This window comes from Lithobates pipiens, unplaced genomic scaffold, assembly GCF_037356315.1.
Source record: "Lithobates pipiens isolate NorthernLeopardFrog02 unplaced genomic scaffold, aLitPip1_a1.2 Scaffold_3, whole genome shotgun sequence".
NCBI classification, from domain to species: domain Eukaryota; kingdom Metazoa; phylum Chordata; class Amphibia; order Anura; family Ranidae; genus Lithobates; species Lithobates pipiens.
Genome location: NW_027507790.1, coordinates 168119914 through 168147403, shown reverse-complemented (window position 1 = coordinate 168147403; position 27490 = coordinate 168119914). Strand labels below are relative to the sequence as shown.

The window sequence follows — 27490 nt, the reverse complement described above, 5'->3', positions numbered from 1 at the left end:
CTGAAAGCTGAAAATTGGTCTGGATAGGAGGGGGGTTTAAGTGCCTAGTAAGCAAGTGCTTAAATAACTCCCTCAGGGGACTAAGTACATATAGCACTTGGTCCTGTTCTGATTGGTGGCCCTAACCGCTTTGAAGCCCAAATTATGGGCATTTCAGTAGGGGGAGGTACAGCCAGCATAGATCCCTTTTAGTTCTAGAAACTGAGTGATCTGTCACTTTTTTGTGAATGAACAGTGCTATTTGTTCAATTATAATAGCTTTGGCTTTGTGCAAAGAATTTGCCCCTTTGAGTGTATGAGCAGCTGCAGATACTTTACACAGAGTCGCAATTATGAATGAACAAGCAGCACTGATTGTTCATTCATACAGTGACAGATCTCTCAGAGCTGTGGCTCTCTCTCTGTCTATATCAGGGCTGCTTGTACGCATGCACAGCCTGAATGATGAATCACATAGCTCTGTCTGGGCTTTCACTATGTATGAATGAGAAATCAATGATATCAGGCTAGTGCTGTGTATAACACAACCTGGAATAGCTGATCACTCATTCATCAAACTAAAATCTCCCACAGCACTGCATCATTCATTGGCCTGACTGTGGATGTGTACAGCCGCTGATAGACACACAACGCTGCCGGCTGTGTGATCTATTTTTGTGAATGGCAGACTGGTCTCTGGAGCGAGCCCTACTGCTAGAGGTGTCGATCACAACTCTATCTACTTACTAGCAGTGATGTTGGATGGAGGAACCTGCCCCACCACACAGTATAGATACAAAGGGACTGATTTGAATAGAAGTTGAAATACGTTTTTAATGCTAGATCTTTAAACTTTTTAAATCTGTTTTTGTACTATAGATTTGCATTCTTTGTTTTTACAAAGGATTCAGAGGATTCCCAGAGAACTATGCATTCGCTAAAGACACAGCACACACTAGTAGCTACCGGTCTTGTACGTTCTGTTTGTCTGGTCAAATCTATTACAGTAAAACCTTGGTTTGAGGGCATTTTGCAACACAAGCAACATTTTTTAATACATTTTGACTTGATTAATGAGTGATGTGCAAGTAATGTCATGATATGCAAGTAACATCATGTCACAACTGGGTATAAAAGAGAAGAGAGGCACCTCTAAGTGTAGCAGTATGGTTACATTTAATGAAGGTACAACATTTATCAAGTCACATGGTTGATAATTAAAACGGGCACATCTGAGTATGCAGGCACCCAGGGTAAATCTGTCCACATAGACCATCATGTGCACTGCCATCGAAGTCCTCCCTTCCACAATGCGCTCCACAGAGGGTCGGCCCAACCATAGGACCCGGTGGAACCATGGGTCCCAAGCGGCAATTTCAGAGGGGCAGCAAACTCCCGCTTGCCAGCCCGCTCCGCTGCTTATTTTACGGGAAGTGACCGGGCTAGTAGAGCATCAGTGCATACTTCTACTTCCTGCTGACAGTGGAATGCATAATGGGGTGGATGTGATTTCATCAGCCGGAAATGATGGCTGTGAAATGATGTCTTGCATCATTTCCGGCTGATGATATCACATCCACCCTATCATGCGTTCCACCACTACCATGAAGTAGAAGTACACACATCTGTGCTCTGCATCTACTGCCCCGATCGGTCCCCGTGAAATAAGCAGCAGAGCAGGCGCTGTGTATCTTTCCTCCCCTGTCCACAGAGTCCCTTCTTGCTCTGGGCATGACAGCCACTACAGTGGGCATCAGGGCTGCTGTTAGAAATCAATCACCCTTTCGACTCATTGGCAGGCAATGTGGCAAGTGACAAGCTGCATCTGCTGGCAAGTGACGTGGCAAGTGGCCACCAGATGTTTGAAGTAAAGTGGGTCGGTGTGGATGAATTCCAGGGCCAAATTTTGTCTCAGTTCAGCCCTGAGCAGAGCACTCACTGCCATACTCACACAGTGGACTGCCCTCTCATCCTCTCCATGGCTCCCCCCATTGCTGCAGACAATTGCCATGTCGGGACAAGAGGCAGAAACTGCAGGAGAAAGTCAGCTGACCAGCTGATGTCCAACAGCATGAAGGGGGAGAAGCTTTCTGCTGTGAGCATAGACCCCATGTTGGAAAACGCATCGCTGGAGGCACGGCTGACACTGTAAGCAAGTAAATGCTAGCGCCATTGATCCCATCCCCACCACCACATCTTCTGACTGAACCCCCACCATGGCCGCCTCTGTCTGAACCCCCCTTACCACCACAGCTGCACTGGACGGACCCCACCACCACTGTTGCATGTAAATCTGACTCTCTGATCAGAGTTTAATTTTAGCTTTAATTGTCATGATATAAAATAATGGATGTGGTTGGCGTGTTATTTATTTATTTTTTGGGGGGGGCGCAGCATTTCATTGTTGGGCTCAGGCAGCACAATGTCTTGGGCCAGCCCTGGCTCCACGCCTCACTTTCAGGGTAGTCTTCCCGGTCATGATTGCAGACTGACAGCAGTGAGAGACAGAGGTGTGGAGGATGGTCTCTGGATAGCTTTACCCGGATGCCTGCATACTTAGTTGTGCCTGTTTTAATCATCAACCACGCGAGTTCCTAAATGTTGTACCTTCCTTAAATGTAGCCATATTGCTACACTTAGAGGTACCTCTCTTCTCTTTTATACACGTTAATCCCCCACAGTCAGCAACAATAGACCCCCTGCAACAAAATAAACCCCCCACCAACTATAACTTCACCCCAGCACCAATAAATCTAAACAGTGGCCAGAGTTATACACCTGCTAGCAGCCAGCCACCTTAGACCCTTCCCTCAACAGTAGATCCTCCTTGGCAACAATTAATCCCAAGCAACTTAAGATCCCTAACCACTAATTGTGTACCTCCCCAGTAACAATAGACCCTGCTTCAACATTAGATCGACCCAGCTACAATAGATCCCCCAACAGTCGGCATCAATAGACCTGCCCAGCACACCTTGCCATTATGTACCTTCAGTGTGTTCCACCACCCCCCTAAGACTGCTTGGCTCCTGGGATTTTCTCATACTTTCTCTGTTGTCCCTCTGTTTTACGGCCTTAATAATCATTTCTGCTAAGTAATTACTCAATACTAGGATTTTTTTTTTCAATGTTGATATCAAGTCAAACATTAAAGCTATTCTAAATGTACTTGGTGCTTTTTAGCCTTTCTTGCTGATCTAGACCTTGTTACTTGAGTTTTGGGCCTTCAAGACGCTCCTACTGGATGTTTGCAGCGTTAATGAAAAATGAAAACAGACGGAATAATCAGCAAACTTGTCTGTTTACTAAAACAAATCTTTGAAAGGCTTCTCGCCAGAGAAACGCTAACTCTCTGTAGCCTTGACCCTCATTAGCTGTGTGTGGCCATTAGTCGTGACCTACCAGCTCCTCGTAAAACACATTGGTGGCTTGTAACATCACATAGAGAATTTGTCTGGTTGAAATAGAGATGGAACAAAATATTTCGATAGTCTTTTGTTCTGCAACTTGCTGTGCAATGTGGGTGCCCTTATTGTGCTTCCTCTCCTGTGATCTCTTCACTCCAGCATGCTTAGATCCTTCCCTTCCACCCCATAGTTTTAGACATGTTAAATTGACAGTGATGTGCTTTTTAGAAAATTTAGTATGGAAATAGATTGCTCAGTGAATATATTAACTATCTGTACATACTGTATGTACGGGAGTTTGGATCTTAATTGAAACCTAAAGGATGCAAATTTTAAATGTGTTTTCACTTGGTCAGTCCTTTTGAGGTGATATGGATAGATAGCTTGTAATAGAAGATGACAACAAAGCCAGTTTCTGTGCAGAAGCAAACAACCAGGAGATGACTTTTTAATAGAGCCACCTTGTATACAGACAGACCTGTGCTTCTGAATAGTCTCTAAAGAAATGGCATAATTGATACGTCAAACCAGAGGTCCTGACAGCTAACGGGTTTTTCTCTTTCGTTCATTGACGGACACAGCTCCTTTAATTCTTGACTTTAGGGTTATCACGCCACCTTCAAGACTGCACAACACCGCCCAGGGGGTGGCCCACTGGCTATAACCTCTCGCCCCGCTTCCTGCAGCTCAGTTTTTTTCTGCCTAGTGTTTAGAGAAGGACCTTGCTCCGTGAGGGGACCATTGGTCCTGGGAATTTTTTCATTTTTTCTGCAATTTTTATCCTGTGATCTACAATCAACAGCCGGGCTGGGTGACAGGCTGGATAATATAGATCCTTGTAGTCTCCCCACCCTGGCCATCGAGTGTGAGCAGACCCTAGCTATGCGCTGGGTCGGCCATGACAGGCCCCTTCTGGTCCAGGGGCGGCCGGTGAGCTATATGCTCCGGGGCACACATACTGCTGCTGTCCGTGTCAGTGTGCCGTGGCCAACAGCCACCCCGTACTGCTCGGATGATGGGTTATTAAAGGAGGTTATTAAAGAATTAAAGGAGCTGTGTCTGTCAATGAACTGCAGAGAAAAGGATTTTATGGTGAGTACAAAAATCCTATTTTTCATTGGTTTGGATTTACATGGCTAAAACAATCATAATTATGAATCCATTTATCATTTGTTCTGTAAAATAAGTATTTCCAGTCTTCAAGCATATAAGCATTGCAGTTCACTCATAATGTGTCCCACTAGTTTATTTAAATGCACTCCTCCTTTCCAAAAAACAGAGCCTAAAAAAACTAAACAGGGCTGGGATTAATGTATAAATTGGGGCTTTTGTCAAGTCAGTAGTTGATTCCTAATCTCTGTTTCTAACCAGTCCCTGTGCCACCATTTTGTGCAAGCATCACAATGCAGAGATTAAAAAGAACACTGTATACACATCAGGAATGGCCCAAAGCACAGAACAGAGAGTAGGTGATACATTAGTATGATCCAGGTTATATTGACAGGTAAATAAGTACCACAGCTACAGAGAGCTGGTTTAAGTGGTGATGTAAGCAGTCGTTGACGAAACTGTAAAGGTAACACTAAAGTATCATAGAGCAAGGTAAATGCCAAAGTATACTATTTTCCTGATCACAGTGAAATCGCTTAGTTGCAAAGAGAAGGCGTTGCACAGTATGGTTGACATGTAAAGCCAGCAATATAGTAAGGTAGCAGGACAGCCGATCAGAGAAAAACAGTTGGGGGAGGGAAAAATGGTGAAAAAGAAAAAGTGGAGGCGGGGAAATATGGAAGAGAAGGCACAGGACTCTTCCGAAGAGAGGGTGTGTAAGGGTGAAGGCAGAGAAGTTAGTCGGAGCAGTTAGTGAGCAGGCAGTGAGATGGTCATCAGTATAAACAAAGTATTGCAAAGGTTTCCAGGTAGATTTGAAGGTTTCCATTTTATGCAGGATAGCTGTTAGGTCTTCCATGCCACTTAATTTATTTACTTTGGCAAACCAAAGAGACTTTGATGGCGGGCAAATTTGCTTCCAACAGAGTGGTATACAGGCCTTCACCGTATTCAGAAGTTGGATGATCAGAGAGGACCTATACATTTTAATAGGCCATTCCGACAGATGCAGCAGGCACAATGTTATGTCATCATGGTGGTCCACTGAGGTACTATAAGTTATTTAATTATGCACGTAACCTCCTGCCAGAAAGGCTTCATTTTGGAGTAGTGCCAGAATATATGCAGCACGGTACCAGGGTGGATAAAAATTGATGATTTTAAAAAAATGATCAAATGTCTTTGAATAAAATGCTTTTGTAGTAAAAATCTATCGATAGTTTTCTATTTAAGATACATGAATAATTGAGTTTATTCAGCATGAAATGGAGCTTAGTTATCTAGCATGAGGCTGTATATTCTGCAATATTTACATTTTTTGTAAACTCATTCAATAAATGCAAGATGAGATAACATGCACTGAATTTATGCATTCACACAATTTCCCAGTAGCCATGAGATAAAACAAAGTTCAGGAATATTCTTTTATCCCATTGTTTTGCTAATCTATGTACACCATAAACTGTATGATTAAATCGTTTCTGATATTGCTGTTTTAATAACCTGATCGCTTATTATTCTGAATAGGAAACCTTCATTTTGTTTACAGATATTTAAAGATTCTAACTACCAGCAAGAAAATGTCCTTGCATTTAAAGAGCACCTGTCATTTCAGATCCATCATGGTAGCACTCATTAGCAGCTATCCGCTCACCTGCTGCCACCACGTCCATAAGCTTATTGTGTCACTGCCGCATCACCAGCCATGCTATTAAAGAGAATGGGACTGTCAGTGAGTCAACAGCGGGTCAGAGGAGGAGCCGCTGTGGTACAGAGATGACAGTTGCTCTTTAAAAATTATGATTTAAATCGAGGTTTGCATAAAGTCAGCCTTTTTACTAGTGATTAAAATCATGCGTTAAATCGACTTGATTTAAATCAGATCCACACTGCACGGTACCCCTCTCCTCTTTGAATCACCAACATGTACTCGGCACTTGGGAGAACACATGATAAAGCGCACTAGGAACCCTGTATCACCGTGTCAATATCTTATAGTTTCTCATGACTCCTCGTCACAATAGAGGATTTTGGGGCAAAATTAAGACTTTTCCAAGTGGAGGAGGAAAGGAGGGGCAAATTCGGGATCTGGCCTAATCAAGGCAGCATAAATGATAAAAGCAGTGACGGATTGTTTTGCCTCTACAACGAGTACCCTCCAGCTCTGTTAAAGGCTGGGCAATACCCTTCTGCTTGTAGAGCTTGCTGAGAATGTGACGAAGCTTAAGACCACTGCAAAAAATCTAAAAAATCTAATCTTGTGTCAAAAAGTCTGACAAATGGGAGTAGCCATTAGACTGGAGGCGCCCAAAAAGTTTGTGTTAAAGACCCGATGCAAATTTGGGATTCCCCACAATGAAAACAAAAGGTGAAGGGATTGGCGATATCCCAGTGGGGCGGAAGGTCTCCTTTGATCCATGGCCAGCTCAAAGCTGTATCCTGAGTGCCTGTGCCTTCTGACTTTTGCCCTCTGCCCTAAAAAAAAAAAAAAAACCGTAACAGATAAAAATGAGAGTGCAGAAGTGACTTTAAAGCTCAACTCTGGGGAAATTTGAATATTCTCCATTGCAGTGGAGTTGTGCTGACGCTGCAAGGGTTATCTGCTCGTTTATTCTAGGGGAGAATAAAAGTACTTTTATTTACGTGATTTTCTGCTTCCCCAGCAGGCGGCACTTCCCCATGCTTCAGCAGTGGACTATATCTCTTGGCGTCGTCATGTCCTCTAACCCTGGTGTCTATTGGAATTCACAGTCATATTTCATACCATGCACAATTGCTATAACAGGAAAGACTATGAAAATGGAGGTTGATAGTGTAATGTCTATTCAACCTTATCCATCTCTGACTTTATTTGAGCGTTACACCAGGCATTATAAATTGAGAAACACTGGTGCAGCTTTTCAAATAATCATAAAAATGGCCTTAATAAGTAATAGAACAAACAAATAGTGAGCAGTTAAAATGACAGTAACAAAATGAAAATATTCTATAGGAGAGAAATGCACACACTGTATGACATGCAACATATAACAATACTCAGTATAATTTTGCATCAAATAAGTCCGTACAAAATCTCCCCACATTGATCATACACTATAAGTGTCCAATTCAGACTTGTGAATGACTTTTCTTGGCTTCAAATACCACCTCTATGCTGACGACACCAAGATCTATCTCTCAACTCTAAAACTGAGCTTGCAATATTCACCCCCCCCCACGATCCCCACTCTATGACCTTACCATTACGATCAACGGCACAACCATTGGTCCCTCCACACATGCCAGGGTGCTGGGTGTAATCCTAGACTCTGACCTCTCCTTCAGCCCCACATCCAATCACTGGCTAAATCTTGCCGCCTTAACCTCCAACATCTCCAGAATTCACCTCTTCCTAACGAACGACACCACAGAACCACTTATTCACGCCTCGGTTACTTCCTGCCCTGACCACTGCAACTCTTTACTCACTGGCCTACCTTTACACATGCTACTTCCCCCCCCTCCAATCTATCATGAATGCTGCCAGACTTATACACCTTACTAACCGATCCATGATTGCTGCCCCTCTCTGCCAGTCTCTCCACTGTCTTCCCCCAACCCACCGTATAAAATTCAAAATGCTAACTACAACATACAAGGCCATCCACCACCGCGCCCCCATCTACATCACCATAGAAAACAAGATAAGGTCTGGTTTTACCGGTAACACACCTCCATCCCTATAATATGCAACAAAAAAAGAGAAATTCGCCCTGGGACTTTAGATGAGGTGAGCAACACTAAGCCAATAAAAGTAACAATCTACATCACCAACCTCATCTGCAGATATCACCCAAATCGTCCTCTCCGCTCCTCCCAGGACCTCCTGCTTGGTACTCGGTGGAGAAATGTTTTTTTGAAAAGCAGAGGTAAGACGTTACTTAGTGGCCAGTTTTGCACACCTCTCAGGAGGGATTTTGATCCACTCTTCTTTACGGTTCCTGGATGTTGTTCTTAGGGTCATAGTCAACATTTTTCTTCTTACAAACACGGCGAGTCGAGTTATTGCCAAAGAGCTCAATTTTGGATAGTCTGAGGGAAGGGTGTCAGGAAAGGCTGGCTGGGAACAGTGGTCCATCACCTGTCTGTGCGCGCGTTCGCGGTTACTGGAGCCAGGCGGGATATTTAAACCAGTTCTCCCCTCAGATCTTGCTGCTTGATCTACAGAGTTCCTGAGTTTATCATCTGACCCAATCTGATCTTGTATTGACCCGGCCTGACCTGTGACCTTCCCTGCCTTCTGCCGGCCTCTGACCTCCGGCTTGTCTACAACGCTGCAATTGCCTCATCCTCTGGTCCATCCATGCTCATCTGTTACCAACCAGGCCTACTCCACGATCCCGTCTGTCTTCTGCACCTGTTCCTGTATTGACCATCTGCTTTGACCCGGCTTGCCTGACTCTTCTGTGTGCCTGCACCAGAGGGACTTATCTGTTCCTGTGTGTCCCCTGCTGCCTGCTGGTTCCTGTCTTCTGCCGTCAAGGTCTGCTGATCCAGTTACAGTTCCCTGAAGACTGCCTCATCCATCCTCCGGCTATTGATCTTGCCAGGCACTCATGCTACCTTAGAATCCCATGCCTCCTGTTTCCTCTATCAGGGGCCGCGAGTCAGACACACAAGAGGTCTCCTTCTGCATTCCAGGCTCATCACTAGGTACATGACAAAGGGTAGTGTAGTGGCAGATTTAAATACACCAACAAATTGAAGCCAAACTTCAACTAAAACTTTAAAACCAGTTACAGCAAAGGTTCTTTTCCTTTTGGGATAAAGGTTTAACATAAATAAAAGCTGATCATTGTAAGCACCACGACAGTGCTAAATGATTTCAATGTACAAATACCGTACTGGTGACAATAGGGATACAAATTTTACATGAAAGGTAATTTAATAAGACGCGCGGCCATTCACTAAAATTAGAGGAAAAGCGGTTTTACCTTAAACTGCGTAGAGGATTCTTTACTGTAAGAGCGGCAAGGATGTGGAATTCCCTTCCACAGGCGGTGAGTTCAGTGGGAAGCATCGATGATTTAAAAAAACCGATTGGATAAGCACCTGAATGACCACAACATACAGGGATATATAATCGCACACACAGGTTGGACTTGTGTCTTTTTTCGGCCTCACCTACTGTGTAACAAAATCTGTGCAACTGCAAGTGAGCTTGTTCTTTTGAAAAACACATATTGGCTGGATCACCAGTTAAGAAAATAATAGAGTCTGAAAAAGAAAACTAATACAACTGTCAGATCTAAGCACTGGTAAGCTGCAATGTAATAAATGTTTGCTTTTGGGTTTAATACCAATTATGATTATAGAATACATTTTTTTAAAGTGTTTTTTTTTTTTTGGACTTTTGATATTTATTCAATATTGCAGGTGAATATTGTATAGAGTATTTACTACAAGCTGCCTATAGGTGGTAATCTTTAGGGAAGTCACAATAGTTTTTGCTGTGAAATAGTCCAAAATGACAGCGAGATCAAATAACACCCAGTGTGGTGCAGAACAACTCATAGGGGAGGGAATATATTTTTTTCTCCTGTCGTCAAATAAGAATTATTGATGGTGGTGTGTTTATTGTTACTATAATAGCACGGGGAATTTTGCTGCCCCTTATTTTGAAAGCTCGTAGCCACAGAAAGAGAAACAACTGTGTCAGATTTCTTCAATGTAAAAAAAAATTGAAATCTGTAATAAAATTTGTTAAAGTGAGATGGCGCTGTAGAGCCTTTTTGGAATTAAAGGGATTCACGTGCTTATTTGGAATTAAAGGGATTATTCCTTAGATGGGCGAGGCCATGGAAAAAATCCCTTTACACCCCATAGCAAAGTGTTTATCTAGAACCACTAGTGTATAGCACAGATACAGCCTAATGTTAGAGCCATTTATTCCAAACTGCATACAGCTCTTGCAGGAAAGTATAACCCTGAAGGTTATTATTATTATTTCAGATACTTTATATAGCACTGTTGATATATGCAGCACTTTACATATACATTGACATCAGTCCCTACCCTCAAGGACCTTACAATCTAAGGTCCCTAACACACATTCATACACACTAGTGCCATTTTAGACAGAAGCCAATTAACCTACCAGCATGTCTTTGGAGTGTGGGAGGAAACCGGAGTACCCGGAGGAAACCCACGCAGGCACAGGGAGACCATGCAAACTCCAGGCAGGTAGTGCTGTGGATTTGAACCAGTGACCTTTTTTTACTGCTAGGTGAGAGTGCTAACCACTACACCACTGTGCCACCCTGAAGGTTATGGTGAGAAAGGATTAACCCTTATACTGCCACCTCCATATGTGTTACAGCAGTAGCAGCGTGAGTGTTCACACATGCTCCACTGGGAATGCCTGTACATGTTACAAGCTGACTGTTGGCTTTCTAACGCAAGTGATCCAGTGGCTGTACAGCCATTTGATTGCTTTCTGTGACCTCCAGGGAATGAACCCTCTTCCCCCATCGCAACCATCTCCCGCAGGTTAAAACACAAATTGAACTCCTGTGACCCATAGGAGAAGAACAGCCAAATGAGCTCAGCTTGGACTTCTCCTTTTTTAAAGTGTCTCTTTTTTTTTTTTTTCTTCAAAAATTGCATTTAAAAAGCTGATGTGCAAATACAAAAATAAAACGATTGCAACATCCATCGTTTTATTCTATAGGGCCTCAGCTAAAAAAATATATGTAATGTTTGGGGGTTCTAAGAAATTTTATGGCAACATTTTTTTTATATTTTTAAATGTATATGAGAAGTGTCAGAACTGGCCCAGTGAGCAAGTGGTTAATTGCTTTAATCGCCCATTCAAAGTCCAGTTATCATAAATCATTGAAGCTTTATTACTGCCATGTAAATTGTTCTAGTCATGGTTAGCATAATGGTGATTTATATAAACACCTTCCTTTTAAATATGCATCACATTACTGTGTAAAATATATTCATACCTAAAAGCTGATATACTGTGTAGAGTCAAGCTGTAAATTAGAAAATGTCTATCACAATGAAGTGTTAATACACAAAATGCATCTATGCAGTCTGCCCTGCTTTGACCTTTTGTAAAATTCATACAGGGGCGATAGAATTCTCTTTCTGAATCTTGCTCATTTCACATTAAATAGGAACTACTTCCTAAATAAGATAAATGCACATAGCTTCCAATTAGTACCAATATTCATAATACCGTATATACTCGAGTATAGGCCGACCCGAATATAAGCCGAGGCCCCCAATTTACCCCCAAAAAAACTGGCAAACTTATTGACTCGTGTATAAGCCGAGGGTGAGACATGCCTGTCCATCCCTGTGTGTGTGTCCGTCCATCCCTGTGTGTCCGTCCATCCCTGTGTGTCCGTCCATCCCTGTGTGTCCGTCCATCCCTGTGTGTCCGTCCATCCATCCCTGTGTGTGTGTGTGTCCATCCATCCATCCATCCCTGTGTGTGTGTGTGTCTCCATCCATCCATCCATCCATCCCTGTGTGTGTGTGTCTCCATCCATCCATCCATCCATCCCTGTGTGTGTGTGTCTCCATCCATCCATCCATCCATCCCTGTGTGTGTCTCCATCCGTGTGTGTGTGTGTGTGTGTGTGTGTGTGTGTGTGTGTGTGTGTGTGTCCAGCCTACCTTTGTCCCGAGCCTCCGTCCCGTGCCTTGCCTCCTTGCCTCCGTCCCGTGCCGTGCCTTGCCTCCTTGCATCCGTCCCGTGTCGTGCCTTGCCTTGCCCCCGTCCCGTCCCGTCCCGTGCCGTGCCGTGCCTTGCCTTGCCTCCGTCCCGTGCCCTCTTCGTCGGCGGCCATTGTAAAATTCAAAAGCTGCGCCGCCGCCTTCGCCTGTGATAGGCGGAACACTGAATTTCCCAGCAGCCTGTGTTCCGCCTATCACAGACGTCGTATCATCCTCGTCCGTAGTACGAGGATGATACGATGTCCGTGATAGGCGGAACACAGGCTGCTGGGAAATTCAGTGTTCCGCCTATCACAGGCGAAGGCGGAGCCGGAGGCGCGGCTTTTGAATAGAATGGCCGCTGTCTGTCTGCTCGACACGCTGATCGAGCGGGCAGACAGCGATGACTCGAGTATAAGCCGAGGGGGGCACTTTCAGCCTCAAAAAAGAGGCTGAAAATCTCGGCTTATACTCGAGTATATACGGTAATTAAAGAAAACAGAACCTCTTGTGAGAAATGTGTGTAGGCTGCCCTTGTTTTTGAAAATGCTAGTTGAATGGTAGTGGTCCATGTGCAGTTACATAGTAGGTGAGGTTGAAAAAAGATACAAGTCCATCAAGTCCATCCTATATGTCAGTATTACATTGTATATCCCTGTATGTTGCGGTCGTTCAGGTTCTTATCTAATAGTTTTTTTTTTAAACTATCGATGCCCTCCGCTGAGACCACCACCTGTGGAAGGGAATTCCACATTCTTGCCATTCTTACAGTAAAGAACCCTCTATGTAGTTTAAAGTTAAACCTATTTTCTTCTAATTTTAACCACTTCAGCCCGGAAGGATTTACCCCCTTCCTGACCAGAACACTTTTTACACTTTTTTTTTTGGCACTGCGTTGGTTTAACTGACAATTGCACGGTCGTGCGACGTTGCACCGAAACAAAATTGACATCCTTTTTTTCTCACAACTAGAGCTTTCTTTTGGTGGTATTTGATCACCTCTGCGGTTTTTATTTTTTGCGCTATAAACATAAAAACAGAGACCATTTTGAAAAAAAAGCAATATTTTTTAACCACTTAAGGACCAGCCTTGTTTTGAGATTTTTGTGTATACATGTTTAAAACTTTTTTTTTTTGCTAGAAAATTACTTAGAAAAAACCCAAATATATAATGTTTGGGGGTTCTAACACCCTAGAGAATAAAATGGTGGTAGTTGCAATCCTTTTTTTCACTCCATATTTGCGCAGCGGTCTTACAAGCGCAATTTTTTTGGAAAAAATTCACTTTTTTGAATAAAAAAAAATAAGACCGCAGTAAAATTAGCCCAATTTTTTTTTTTTTATATCTTGAAAGATAATGTTACGCTGAGTAACTTGATACCGAACATGTCATGCTTAAATTGCGCCCGCTCGTGAAATGGCGACAAACGTTTACCCTTAAAAATCTCCATAAGCAATGTTTAAAAAATTCTACAGGTTGCATGTTTTTTTGTTACAGAGGAGCTCTAGGGCTAGGATTATTGCTCTTTCTCTACCAATTGCGGTGATACCTCACATGTGTGGTTTGAACACTGTTTTCATATGCGGGTGCTACTCACTTATGTGTTCGCTTCTGCACGCAAGCTCGGCAGGACGGGTCGCGTTTTTAAAACATTTTTTATTATTTATTTTACCTTTTTATTTTTTTACATTGTTTACAATTTTTTTTTTTTTAAATGACACACTTATTCTCATTACAAGGAATGTAAACATCCCTTGTAATAGAAAAAAAACATCCTCTTAAATATGAGATCTGAGGTCAAAAAGTCCTCAGATCTCATATTTAGACTAAAATGGCGTAAAAAATAAAAATAAAATTGTAATCAAAAAATCATTTAAAAAAATTGGCCCTTTAAGAACTATGGGCGGAAGTGACGTTTTGACGTCGCTTCCACCCAGCAATTGTATGGAGACGGGTGGGGGCCATCCTCCCCTCACTCGTCTCCATACTGAGCCATCGGGGGGGGGGGGGGGGGCACTCGACGGTAAGCGGTGCAAGGCACTGGATTGTGGCAGGAGGGGGGGGGGGCCTCTCCCGCCACCAATGAACTTGCAGAGAATCCGCCATAGGGACCCACTGAAGAAGGGAATACCGGGGTTATGGCAGCTAGCTGCTGCCATAACAAAGATACCCTCCTTCAAACAGCGGTCCGTAAGTGGTTAACTTTTTACTATAATAAATATCCCCCAAAAATATATATATAAAAAACTATTTTTTTCCTCAGTTTAGGCCGATAGGTATTCTATATTTTTGGTAAAAAAAAATCGCAATAAGCGTATATTGATTGGTTTACGCAAAAGTTATAGCGTTTACAAAATAGGGGATAGTTTTATGGCATTTGCATAGTAGCGATGCATAGTAGCCCATTTTGCTTTACCTTTGTATGGAAATAAAGAGGAAGTAAAACCCACCAGGGTTTACCGCCTCTTTAAAAGCAGCGGTGTTCTGTCAGATTAGCAAACCTGTGAGATCAGCAGGCTTGCCGATGCTTTTAAGATTCAACATCAAAACCATGTCATGGATTTCAAAATGCAGTGGGTGTAAAAACATGTCCATTTTGCGACTTCAGACTGTAGGCTTAGTGCGGACGAATGTGGGGTGTACCAAGATGGCCACGACTGAACGTGCCTTCAGACTACAGCGGTGCTGAGAGGAGGAGTTTCAGAAATCCATACAGGAATAACTGCTTGCAGGCAGCAAGATACCATGGGCTATTTAGTTCTTAGAAATTTAAATGAAACCTCACGGGAGACACTGCAAAGTACTGTATACAAGAAATCCAGGAAGTTGCATAGAGATGGCCAGCAAACGGGCAGCACTAACAACCTGAATGGAGATTTTTTTCAAATAAGCTTATATTGGATTGTCACATAGAACTATTGTTTGCATTGTTATTACAATGCTGATGTTATAAAATGTAAGTGTACCATGTGACCATAAAACTCTATTAAGCAAATACTGATATTTTATGTTTGTTTATTTTGCTTTAGTTTACGAGATGATGACCGAATACGTATTGAGAGAATGGATAGTCTTCATTTTCAATACAGTCAAGCATTTCAGCTCATCAGTGAATTCTACAGTGGTGGTTCAGGTACGTTTTAATTCTAATACTCCATGTCCTCATGAAAGTTGGAGGCAGCTGAACTGTCATTTAAATCTGTCACAGAACTGGAAATCATGATGGCTAGTGATACTATACCTCCTCTGACTCTTGACCAATAAGTTCATATACAGTATGAACTTATTACACTCATGTCGATCCTTCGTCATAAAAGCAGAAACTGACATCAATTAAATGTAGATTTGCGTATTTTACTGCCAGCTTTGTCTCATGTTCCGATTGCTCAGCAATCTCGTGTTGAAGCAGTTTTTCACAATTAAGCATGCAATTGTGGCCTTCAGTAATCATAGAAACCTCTGGGGTAAAGGTGGGCGTACAGTATATTGTCTTTGTTCCTGAATCTGATATTGAGAATCACTTGTCCATTATGGGTTTATTTTGGTAAAAGACAGTTTATAGGGATTGAATGCTCAGAACTGGTCAAACTTGCAGATGTTACTTCTCCCAACAGACAAATATATAACTTTGCTTATATTCTGTAAATACATGTTCAGGAAAGGGCATAAATTATCAGCAAAAATGAATCCAATGTTTGCAATCAGATATAATTGTAATTATCTGTACACAAAGCCCATTGCTATAATGTGATCCATTGAGTTGTAATGTATGGTGGTTATCAAAATGCCTATAACACGCACCCTAACTTAAAGAGGGAAGTTTCGGGAAAAAAAACTTTACGCAGACCCCCCTTTCCCTGCACGGTACGCAGACCTCTATTTCCCTGCACGGTACGCAGACCTCCCTTTCCCTGCACGGTACGCAGACCTCCCTTTCCCTGCACGGTACGCAGACCTCCCTTTCCCTGCACGGTACGCAGACCTCCCTTTCCCAGCACACTCTGAAGTTTAGAAAACATCACTGCCAGCCCCTTCTCATACACCGCTCCTCCTGTGTCACTCTCCATGTAAATCTCAGTTTCTAAATACCTCATTTCGTGCACCCGGTTATGTGAATGCTCTCCTCTGATGTTTCTTTGACGGTCAGTTGACTGTTCTCCTCCAATCAAAAGCTACACTTGATGAGGCGGCGGAGCGGGAGGAGCAGATTGGCATTAATTGAGGTATTTAGAGGCTTTGATTTATATTGAGAGTGACACAAGAGGGACGGTGTATGAGAAAGGGCTGGCAATAATGCTTTCTTAACTTTAAACTATGCTGGCAGTGCTGTCACAGGGTCAGGGGGCACCACCCTATCGTGTGGCACTCGGGGCAGACCCACCTGATCCCCACCCCCATTGGAGTATACCAGGCAGGCCCTGTTTACCCTCTATTTTCAGGGGGAAAAGGTGCATGTTATGACGATAAATTCTCAAAAAAAAAACACATGCTTTTGCACTTTCGACTGCTTGGTCTATAGAATCTAGGATCTGTTGGGGAAAGGGAGTCCCCTTTTTGTTGTTCTTGCACTAGCACATGCAATGTACAAACTTGAATTGCTGCTGGTTCCTCCTCTCTGTGCTGCTTACCTTTTTTTTTTTTTATTTATTTTTTTTTTGTTTTATACAATACAGATTATAACAAGCCATGGCAAAGTGGGCTGAAACTGGCCACAAACTTGTCAGTATACTACAAAAAAGCAATACAACATAAACGTTATCACAGAAACTTGTGATACATCCCCCCTAACTTTGCCCAGACAGGTACACAAATGTTCCTACCTCCAGCCGGAGGCAGTCTACCATGACCCAAGGATACAGTTCTGCGGCTCCCAGTGTTCTATCAGATATCCTCCATGGGATGGTTACGCTCTCCACCCCAACCCCCCCCCCCCCCCTCTCCATAGTGACATGGCTAATTAAGGAGAGTTGCCCATCCCCAACTGTGCAGTGTGCAATTTCTACAATCGCTCACTAATCTTCTAGTCCTTTAAAACCATCGCCCTTCCATGTTACTATGTCTACAAAGGATCTTGGGTTATGTCCCAGTGTGGTTAATCTGAAACTGTCCATGGAAGCCATCCACCCCCCCCCCCCGCCCCCCCCCAAACCTTCTCAAATTTGTTCAGAGCCCCTCTGCTCAAATATGTAGCCTTGTAAAAGGGTACTGCCTTGTTGACCAATGTTTTCCAAGACTCCAAGGTCGGTGACACAGAGCTCTTCCATGAGATGATAATTAGCTTTTTAGCATAGAACAGTAACAGGGTAAGAAGGGTCCGTATGGCCCTGGTAGTGGCCAAGGGCTCCACTAAGTGTAGAAGACATACTTCGATTGACCTGGGAATAGAAATTGAGGTGACCGACCTTATACAGGAGGCAATGGCTTGCCAATAAGATTTAATTAGTGGGCATTCCCATAATATATGCATGAAGTTAGCTAAGGGTGCAGCGCATCTCCAGCACAGAGAGTGCTGATTCCCAATCATCTTTGCCAGTCTAGCCGGGGTAAGGTAGATTCTGTGTAGGAATTTGTAATGAATCAATCTGTCTCTGCTAGATAGTGGAACACAGTCCCTCACATGTCGTCTCAATAGTCTCTGTCCAGTCCCAAAGCCATAGCCTCCCAAGCTCTCCTGCAAGACCCCAAAGGAGGGTTGTTTCATGGAATAAGTCTTTATATAGGTAGGAAACTGTTTTTTGCAGTCATTCACTGCGGGTTAGTAGCTGTACGTCACTGGGCTCAAGATCAAGGGGCTCCCTACCAAATTGCAAGCAAAAAGCATGCCGCAGTTGAATATACCTGAAAGAGTGTGAGTTTGGCAGATCATATTTTAGTTTTAATTCCTCAAATGACAATAAAATACCGCTTGATACAATGTGGAGCAAGGTTTTGATACCATATTTGGTCCACACCACTGGATCTAGGTAACCAAAAAAGTGGGTTAAATTGGGGTTCTTCCACAGCGGGGTATTGGGGGAAAGTCTGGTTGAGCTAGGCGATCGCCCTCCCTGGGCCATGATCCATGCCTTTATCGCTGAGCGCATGGAGGATGTCAGTGGGTATGAAGCTTTTAGACCGCTGTATACCAAATGAGACAGTGCCTCGTAGGATCCCACACAGGCCGCTTCCAGGGATAGAGGCATCATCCGGAGGAGCAGTCAGCCGGCGGTGTGCCACCGTCAACTGTCCAGCCAGAAAGTATTTTTGAAAATTAGGAACCGCGAGGCCCCCCTCTCCCCATGGCTGTTGTGGTATTGCTAATTTGAGATGGGGGATTCCTCCCTGCCACAAAAAGGAGGAAATCATGGCATCAATTGATTTAAAGATGGACTTGGGGATCCAAACCGGGGAATTCCGAAGGTTGTGCAATAAAAGGGGTAGAATTTTCATTTTTATCAAGTTTATCTTTCCAATGAGAGACAGAGTGAGGTTTTTCCACGCCTGAAACTTTTTAGCTATTATAACAAGCAGCGGGGAAATATTAGATTGACAAAGTCAGACACCAAGTTAGTGATCTGGAGCCCCAAGTATTTGATTCGGGAGACCCATTGTAGGGAGATGTTGGGGTCAGCTTGTTCAGGGATAGGATGGGAGTGCAAGAGGAGTATTTAGGATTTAGACCAGTTTACCTTGAGCCCAGAGACCAGTGTGAATCTGCCTAAGAGTGAAAACGCAGCCTGTAAGGAAGGTCCGGTGTCACTGACAAACAGAACCAAGTCATCCGCATAAAGTGCTGTGTTTTCAGTTAGTGCCCTGAATCTGGGGGGAGGAGCGCAGTGCAGTCGCCAAGGGCTCCATTATTAGTGCAAATAGACCAGGAGAGAGGGGGCAGCCCTGTCTGGTACCCCTGGACACTGAAAAAGTCTGACACCCCCCCCCCCCGTTGAAACGTAGGGCCGCTACCAGGCGCTCATACAGCAGCGAAATCCATTTGAGGAATGTAGGACCAAACCCCATGCATTGCAATATATGAGTCATAAAGCCCCAGTTGATAGAATCAAAGGCCTTTTCCAGGTCAAAAAACACCAGTGCCCCCCCAGAGGATGACTCCGCCCCAACTGCGTATGGGTATATACTCTCAGTATGTTGATATCTGTGGCTTCTTTGGGCATAAATCCTGTCTGATCAGGTGACACTAAGTGGTGTATAATTTTCATCAGTCTGTTGGCAAGTATTTTGGTGAGTATTTTTAAATCCATATATTTTTTTTTTAAATCAAATAAGTTTTTATTGCAAAACATATATGGTACAAACCAAACATAGATAGAAAATACAGTTGTACAGCAGCATTGGTTTTTACGTCTAAAGGTATACTGGGAATACAAAGTACAAATTGACCCGGTTTGTAGACCGCTGAGACATAGGCAATGTCATTAAAACTGAAAAATAAGAAAAATAACCCAAGAATAGAAACAAAAGTGGCATTCTCTCTGAGACCATATTGCATTTTGAGACAACTATATAAGTACAATGTTATGCACAACGTCCAGCATCCCTCCACCCAGTCCTGCTGGTTTCTCCTCACACCCCCCACAAATGCCGGGTGAGGGAGAGACATAGAATTAGCCCCATGACGAGATCAAGAGTGTCTATGTACCTCCATGCACAAGCCCCTGGACCCACATTCAGCCCTGTAAAAGTCTGTCCTGTATAAGTTGGTGGGGGGCTAGCCCCGGAACCTCGAGCCATCCCTTCCACATAGCATTAAATTTGTGCGGTGCGTTTCTGTGTTGGTATGTTATTTTTTCCCTGATCAGCATCTGGTTCACTTGGTCCGTCCATTGCTGCCTGGTGGGGACCCTGTGTGTTATCCACAATCGCGCTATTAATTTCCTGGCTACGTATAATAACCGAATAATGGCAGTATGAGCCGAAGGCGTTAACGATTCTTCGTCTAGGGCCCCCAACAGGCAGACCAATGGACACCGCGGAATACCAACAGAGAATACAGAAGAGATAGTGTCAAGGATCTCATCCCAATACCTTTTTAGTTTCGGGCACCTCCAGAACATATGCATGAGATCCCCATGGTCCCGCATACATTTTGGGCAAAGGGGGGACCCCCTAACACCCCAGCTGTGCAGTTTAACTGGCGTCCTATACACCCTATGCAGTAGATATAGATGGGAGAGTTTATGGGAGGCCGATACCGACACCAACGGAGCGGAGGACAAGCAAAGGTTCCAGGTCTCCGCGTCCATAGGCCCCAGGTCCGCCTCCCACTTCTGCCGACATGGAAGATGTGCCGGGTCCTGCACTGCGTCAAGAAGCATGTCATACCCCCTAGATATCATACCCTTTCGTCCAGTCTGCATGAATATCCCCTGTACTACAGCATGATCCGTTAGGCAAAGCTGCATACTGCGGGCTTGCGCCTGTAGCGCATGTCGTAACTGTAAGTATTTAAAAAAAGTCCCTACGTGGTATACCAAACTCAGCCTGTATTTCCATGAAGGACTTCAGCACCCGGCCACTATACAACTGCGAGAGGTACCGGAGGCCGCTCCTTCTCCAGTTAACAAATCCCTTGAGCTTAAAAAGCTCGCCATAGTTAGCGTTCCGCCAAATAGGGGTGAGACCAAGGAAGCCACGTATTCGTAGCAGTCGTTTAACATGGGACCACAGGGTATTCAGTAATATAATAGTTGGGGAACTCCTGTCCATATGAGGGAAGCCTGCTTCCAACCTGGACAATGCTGTGTCCGGGGCGACAGTGTCATCAAGTATCCTACGTATCGGGTCCAGGGGATCATCCGATCCCCAACCACCCAAATGTTGAAGCTGCGAAGCCAAAAAATACAATCTAGCATGTGGTAGTGCCAACCCCCCTTCGTCCTTTTTATATTGCATGGTAAGTAAACTAAGCCTGGCCGTCTTCCTACACCATATTAATTCCCTAAACTGAGAGTCAATTTTATCGAACCAACGTTTCGGAATCCAGGTCGGCGAGTTATGACAAACGTAGAGCAACTGCGGAGCCCATACCATTTTGATGAGGTTCACCCTTCCCACTACCGATAGCGGTAGTTTGCACCAAGTTTTACATTTTTCCCTGAACTTAAGTAATAGCGGTAGAAGATTCAGATTGGCATAGTTCGTCACCTCGGGGGATATCTGAACCCCCAGGTATTTAAAGGACGCAACCGTCTGTATCATGTTTGCGCATGGGGGTAGAGGTGCCGTTAAAGGGGACAAGGGCATTAATACAGACTTGTCCCAGTTTATCTTAAAACCGGACAGTGTACCAAATGGGGTAATCAAGTGCATAGTTGCTGTTAGGGAACCCTGTGTGTCCCCCAGGTAAATAAGGGTGTCATCCGCGTATAGCGATACCACATCCGTCCCAGTGGGCCTGCAGAATCCAACAATGTCCGGAGCCGATCTCATTCTTGCTGCCAGTGGCTCAAGCGCCATGGCAAAGAGCAGGGGCGACAAAGGGCACCCCTGTCTCGTGCCTCTATACAGCATGAATGGTTCGGAGAGTTCCGCATTAGCTCTAATTCTAGCCGTAGGCTTGGCATATAGTAGTTGGACCCAGCTAATAAATGTACTGCCCAACCCCATCCTTTCCATCACTTTCCACAGATAAGGCCATTCAACACTATCGAAGGCCTTAGCTGCGTCCAGCGATAGGACGGCCTGATTCCCGGGGTTATCCACAGGGACTTGTAGGTTTAGAAATAAACGGCGAATATTTAGGGCAGTCGAACGTGAGGGAATAAACCCTGATTGATCCCTATGGATCAGTTTATGGATTACCAGGGACAATCTCGTTGCCAAGACCCGAGCCAATAGTTTAACGTCCGTCGTGAGCAAGGAGATGGGCCTGTATGCGTCCGGTGATGTCGCTATCTTACCCGGTTTTAGAAGTACAATTATGATTGCTTCGTTCATAGAAGCAGGCAGGACCCCTGTCTCTAGGGCGTTGTTAAACACTTTCAAAAGAGTGGGTAGAAGAACACCAGCGTAACGCTTGTATACCTCGGATGGGAGGCCATCCGCCCCCGGAGCTTTATTATTATGGGAGTGTTCCAGTGCAGAGGCCAATTCATCCTCCGTTATGGGGGCGTTCAACAGCTCCCCATCCGACGCAGACAAGCATGGGATATCACATCCGTCCAGGAAGCCCACAATCTCCCCGTCACCGGGCTGCACCTTGGATGAGTACAAGTCTGCATAAAAGGACTGAAATATCTGTAAGATCCCAGGGGGTATCAGAGTGGGTCACCCCCTGCGAATCGCACAGCGAGTGAACCATAGGTGTAGAACCCTGAGCCTTTGCCAGCAGAGCCAGCATATGGCCTGTCGATTCCCCTTCCTCAAAGTGTGTTTGTTGTAGGAAAAATCGTTTATATTCTGCCAGTTGTAGAGCCACCTGTCTGGACATAGACTGCACTCCAACCAAGTTCTCTTTGTGTCCTCTGAGAGGTTGGCAATATAGGCCTGCTCTGACTCTCTGAGTGCCCTACCGACCTCCATTTCCCAAGCTTTAGTGTTCTGTTTTATACCATTTATAGCAGTGATAAATTGCCCTCTAAGGAAGGCCTTAGCTGCATCCCAGACTACATCTATAGAGGCCGAGTCTAAATTGTCCTGCAGGAAGAGTTTAAGGGCACTCGCTATGGGGTCAGGCTGCGGAAAGAGTGTAAGCCAAAAAGGGTTAAGCTTCCAACTCCTAGGTGCGAGGTCAGTAGATAGGGACATCTCAATCCACAAAGAGGAGTGGTCGGATATGTGTCTATCCCCATACCCAGAGTCACCAATTAGGGGGAGAAGGGCGGAGTTCCCCAGTCCCAAATCTATTCTAGACAAGCTCCCAAACTCAGGAGAGCAACAGGAGTACAATCGGGTGTGGGGGTGGGCTCTCCGCCAGACATCCACCAACCCAAGTTCAGCTAATAGGGCAGCAAAGGGAGTATCGCTATTAGGGCGGGAGGGGACCAAAGGAGGCGTTGGAATCTTATCCCACATGCCATTAACATAGTTATTAAAATCACCCATCGCCAGTAGGGGTATGCCAGGGAACTGTGCCATAAACCCAGCGAGGCGCCTGAGAACCTCTGCTGAGTACGGAGGTGGTATATATACGTTGGCTATAATGCAATGTACAGTGGCAATCTTACACAGCAAAAAGATGTACCTCCCCCCTGGGTCAATAACCTGTTGGGAGCAAGAGAATTGGGTATGTTGTCTGATTAGGATACTCACTCCCCTTGCATAAGCAGAGTATGTAGAGTGGAATTGCTGTGTATACAATCTAGGCCCAAGGCTATGCGCACCAACAGGAGCAAAATGTGTCTCCTGCAGACACACAATTCCAGCCTTCATATCTTTGAGGTGTTTTAACACCGCCAGCCTTTTTACCGGGCTGCCCAACCCTCTGACATTCCAAGAGAGAAATCTAACCTTTGCCATCAGGAATACAAAACATAAGTGTAGATAGGAGTGACCTTATTAACATTCGTAAGCAACTAGGGAGGAAAGATGCATTTAACCCATATATAACAACAACAAGCGACTGAGAAGTCGCATCACCTGGGATGCCCCAAAAAGGGGGAGAAAAAAAGTCCTTCATGAGCACCAGTACCGAGGAAGAGTCGCCCAGACGGGTGCAGACATGCTGGGATATAGTCCGTGTCCATTGTGGTCCTGAGAGAGAAAAAATTAAGTAAAAGGAAAAAGAAAAGAGAAACAGTTAAACAGCAAAAAACAGTGGTAACTTCTGTATCGAAGCCCGCTGGGCTCCCAAACGAGAGAAGCAGCAGTCTAATAGCCCCCATCCGGAACTCTGGGGCGGGGGGAAGGCCATGGAAACACCCATAGAAGACTCTTCTAGATGGCAAACAGGGTTTCACATGTGCAGGCATCCTGTAGCTCTGGTGGGTTTGTAATGGAGCCATAAACCTTTGCCTTCCGCCGGGCCTGAAGAAATGTAAGTCCAGTCATCTTGTCTGAAGGTGTCATTATCGTGGAGGAGATCTTTGAAGCTTGGCGTCTTTGAGTGCGTTGTGCTCCTGGTCAAGCCACTGTGCCGCCGCCGCAGGGCGATCAAAAAAGTGCGTGGAGCCCAGAGCCGTAACCCTGAGCCGGGCCGGATATAGCATACCATATTGAACGTTAAGGTCCCGAAGGCGTCTCTTAACCTCAAGAAATGTTGCACGCTTTTTCTGAAGCTCTGCTGAAATGTCCGGGAATAGCGAAATTCTGGAGTTCTCAATCTCCATTTTGTCGGACAACCCCCGCGCTTTAGAGAGAATGGTGTCCCTGTCTCTATAGTTGAGGAGTTTAAACAAGAAGGGCCTGGGGCGGTTGCCCGGAGGTAGGGGGCGAGACGGCACCCGGTGGGCGTGTTCCACAGCAAAAAGCGGTGATAAGGAGTCCTTACCAAAGGTGGCAATTAACCAGTTTTCAATGAAGTCAACCGGGTTTTTACCCTCAACACGTTCCGGAATCCCCAGTGCGCGAATATTATTGCGTCTCATGCGATTTTCCATCTCATCAAGTCGCATAGCGTGCTGTTCGGTAAGATGGCAATTATATTTCAGATCCCTTTGCATGGGGGCCAGATCATCTTCTACTGTGCTCAGCCTGCCTTCAAGGGCAGCTGTCCTCTCCCTTAGCTTTTGCATGTCATGGCGGACAAAAGTTATTTCAGCCTTAACCCCTTTGATGTCCTCTGAGAGGGCTGCAATAGAATGATTACAGGAGGTGACAGCAGCAAATATGTCCCTTAGCGTAGGCTCTCCCTCCGATACTGGAGAGGGGATGGTTTGCGTCTCAGGCCTATCACTGTCTCTAGGTGTACTCACTGTGCGCCATGCTGCGGACAATCCATCATCATCCTCCAAGGGGACCGTGTCATCTGCCTCAGGAGAACTTCCAGGGGTAGCTTGAGGCGAGGGCTGGCCAGCCAGGGCATCCTTGTACGATTTACCACCATAGAGGAGCTTTTGTGCCGCTTCCTTGTACTGGTCTCTGGCTGCACGCCGGTGCCATCTTGGCCTGGGGGGTCCGTCAGCCCCTTCCCTCCTGTATGGCGTCTGGACATCACAGCGGGGGTCCCGAGATATGCCGCGGTGGTCCGGGATGCTTCTCCCAGTGTGGCAGGAGGTAAGGGCTCCAAAAATAGCTTTTCAGATCAGACTGTAAGGATGTAAGCACGGATGGCCGGCGGAGCTCAAGGCATGCACGTCCTCCTACATCAGCCGCTAAGCCACGCCCTTTTAAATCCATATTTAACAGGGCTATGGGTCTGTATGAGGAACAGTTGAGTGGGTCCTTTTCAAGTTTGGGCAATAACACTACATGTGCCTCATAGAAGGAAGTTGGTAAACCCCCTTGTTCAATGCAGTCCATGTAGAGTTGTAGAAGTCTGGGCGACAAGACATCTAAATATTGCTTATACCACTCCGCTGGGAGTCCATCAGGTCCCAGCGATTTACCGTTAGGGAAGAATGCAATAACAATTGCCAGTTCTTTTGTCTGTGAAGGGGGCCTCAAGACTGGCCACCGCCTCATCGGGTAACACCGGGATCTGAAGGGGGCCCAGCAGGTTAGTCAGTATCTGGTGGTCATACTGTGGGATAGCAGAGTAAAGGTCCACGTAATATGCTACAAAAGCCTGCATGATACCCTCTCTATCCCTTACCATGTTACTCTCTGAGGAATAAACACAGGGTATAGCTGTGTGTGTGTCTGTGTATCTGCAGTTATTTATGCCAACAGCTTCCCATTTTTGTCCCCTTTCTCAAATAGTTCCTCAGCCCTGTTTCTGCAGTTACATTGTGTAAGGTTTTGGAAATGTACCAATAGGGTCCTTCTAGCCATCTACAACTTGGTTAGGGAGGAGGTGGTGGGTGCCTCAGCAGGAGCTTTAGCACAGTGCGTTTCATGAGCCTGGAGTTCATCAGACTTGGAGTTTTTTTCAGCCCGTGCCGCTTTATTGGCCGACACCTATGCTCCTCTAGTGGACGCTTTGAACGCATCCCATACTATAGGCCCCCCATCAAGCCCTCATTGTGTTCCCAGTATTCCTGTAGATTAAGCAAAACCAGGGCCTCTTACCCACCCAGGGTGCAGTCTCCAGGACGCATTGTGGCATCCCTCGGCAAGAGTCAGTATTACCTGCAAGGGTGTGTAGTCAGACGGACGCTGCTTACCCTTTGATCTTCCCGGGAAAGAGTTAACAGTGGACAGTGCAGTCTCAAGCCAGTCTGTTAACTCTCAGAAGGGGAGGGGTGAAGGAGCAGGGGGAGTGCCTTGCCATTTTAAGGCTTATAGGGCTGTGCGTTTCTATTGATGCACCCAGTATAGGGAAACACAGCTCTAGCCCTTGCATGCAATGGTGGTTCCATAGGATGTTGCAAGAGAAAGGAGCCACCCTAAAACAGAAAACCTGGGGCAGAGATCATGGCACTAACTTAAACTGGAACATAGGCAAGAATTAGAAGATAAAGAAGCTGCATACTCAATAACTGAATAAATCAGCTGCTAAAAGTACTTATCAAACGGAGGGTTTAATATTTCTTTACCTTTTAACAAATTAAAGTCTTACTAAACCCAGAACCTGCATTCACTATATCTGGTATCACAGTACACAGAACATGGAAATGCAATCGTTTTAGTAAATATAAACGAATAAATACCTTTTTTCAACTGCAGTTAGAGCAGTCTTGTGACTTCTATCAGTGTCTTCTTAAAGCTTGTAGGAGGAGTTTTTAGTCTACTCTGGCTCCTATGAGGCTTCACATGCACTCTCCCAAGAAAAAAAAAAACTCTAGCAATACTACCAAACTGAGCATGTTCAACTTGTCCCCTAGCCTCTGTACTATCAGGAGATGGTTTGTGGAAGAAGGGGAGGATCAAATGAGACATGTTTAAACATCCTTTTTATGTAATGCATAGGATTAACCCCTTAGGTTCCACAGTAAAACAAGTATGCTTTACTGCATATACAAACTGATTTTACTATTGTGGGCTTAGTAACACTTTAAGAATTTGTCTTGTGTATGTATTAAAGCCTGGTTGTGGACAAGATTTTTCTGTTTAGTTTTATAGCGTATTAAACCCAAAACCAAAAAAGAATGCAATGATTTGCAAATCTCAGCCCAAACCACATTTTATTCACAATAGATAACATACTGTATCAAATGTTTAACGACTTGAATACTGGGCACTTTCACCCCCTTCCTTCCCAGGCCAATTTTCAGCTTTCAGCGCTGTCGCACTTTGAATGACAATTGCAGGG

At 44.8% G+C, this 27490-nt stretch overlaps 1 protein-coding gene across 1 annotated transcript in view; it reads left to right on the top strand.

Annotated features, from left to right (window-relative positions):
• MSH3 (mutS homolog 3) overlaps positions 1–27490 on the top strand; it is a 290671-nt gene that overhangs the window by 61482 nt on the left and 201699 nt on the right. The window contains exon 9 of the mRNA XM_077462464.1: positions 15234–15337. Coding sequence (XP_077318590.1) covers positions 15234–15337 — 104 coding nt within the window. The remainder of the gene's footprint in view (positions 1–15233; positions 15338–27490) is intronic.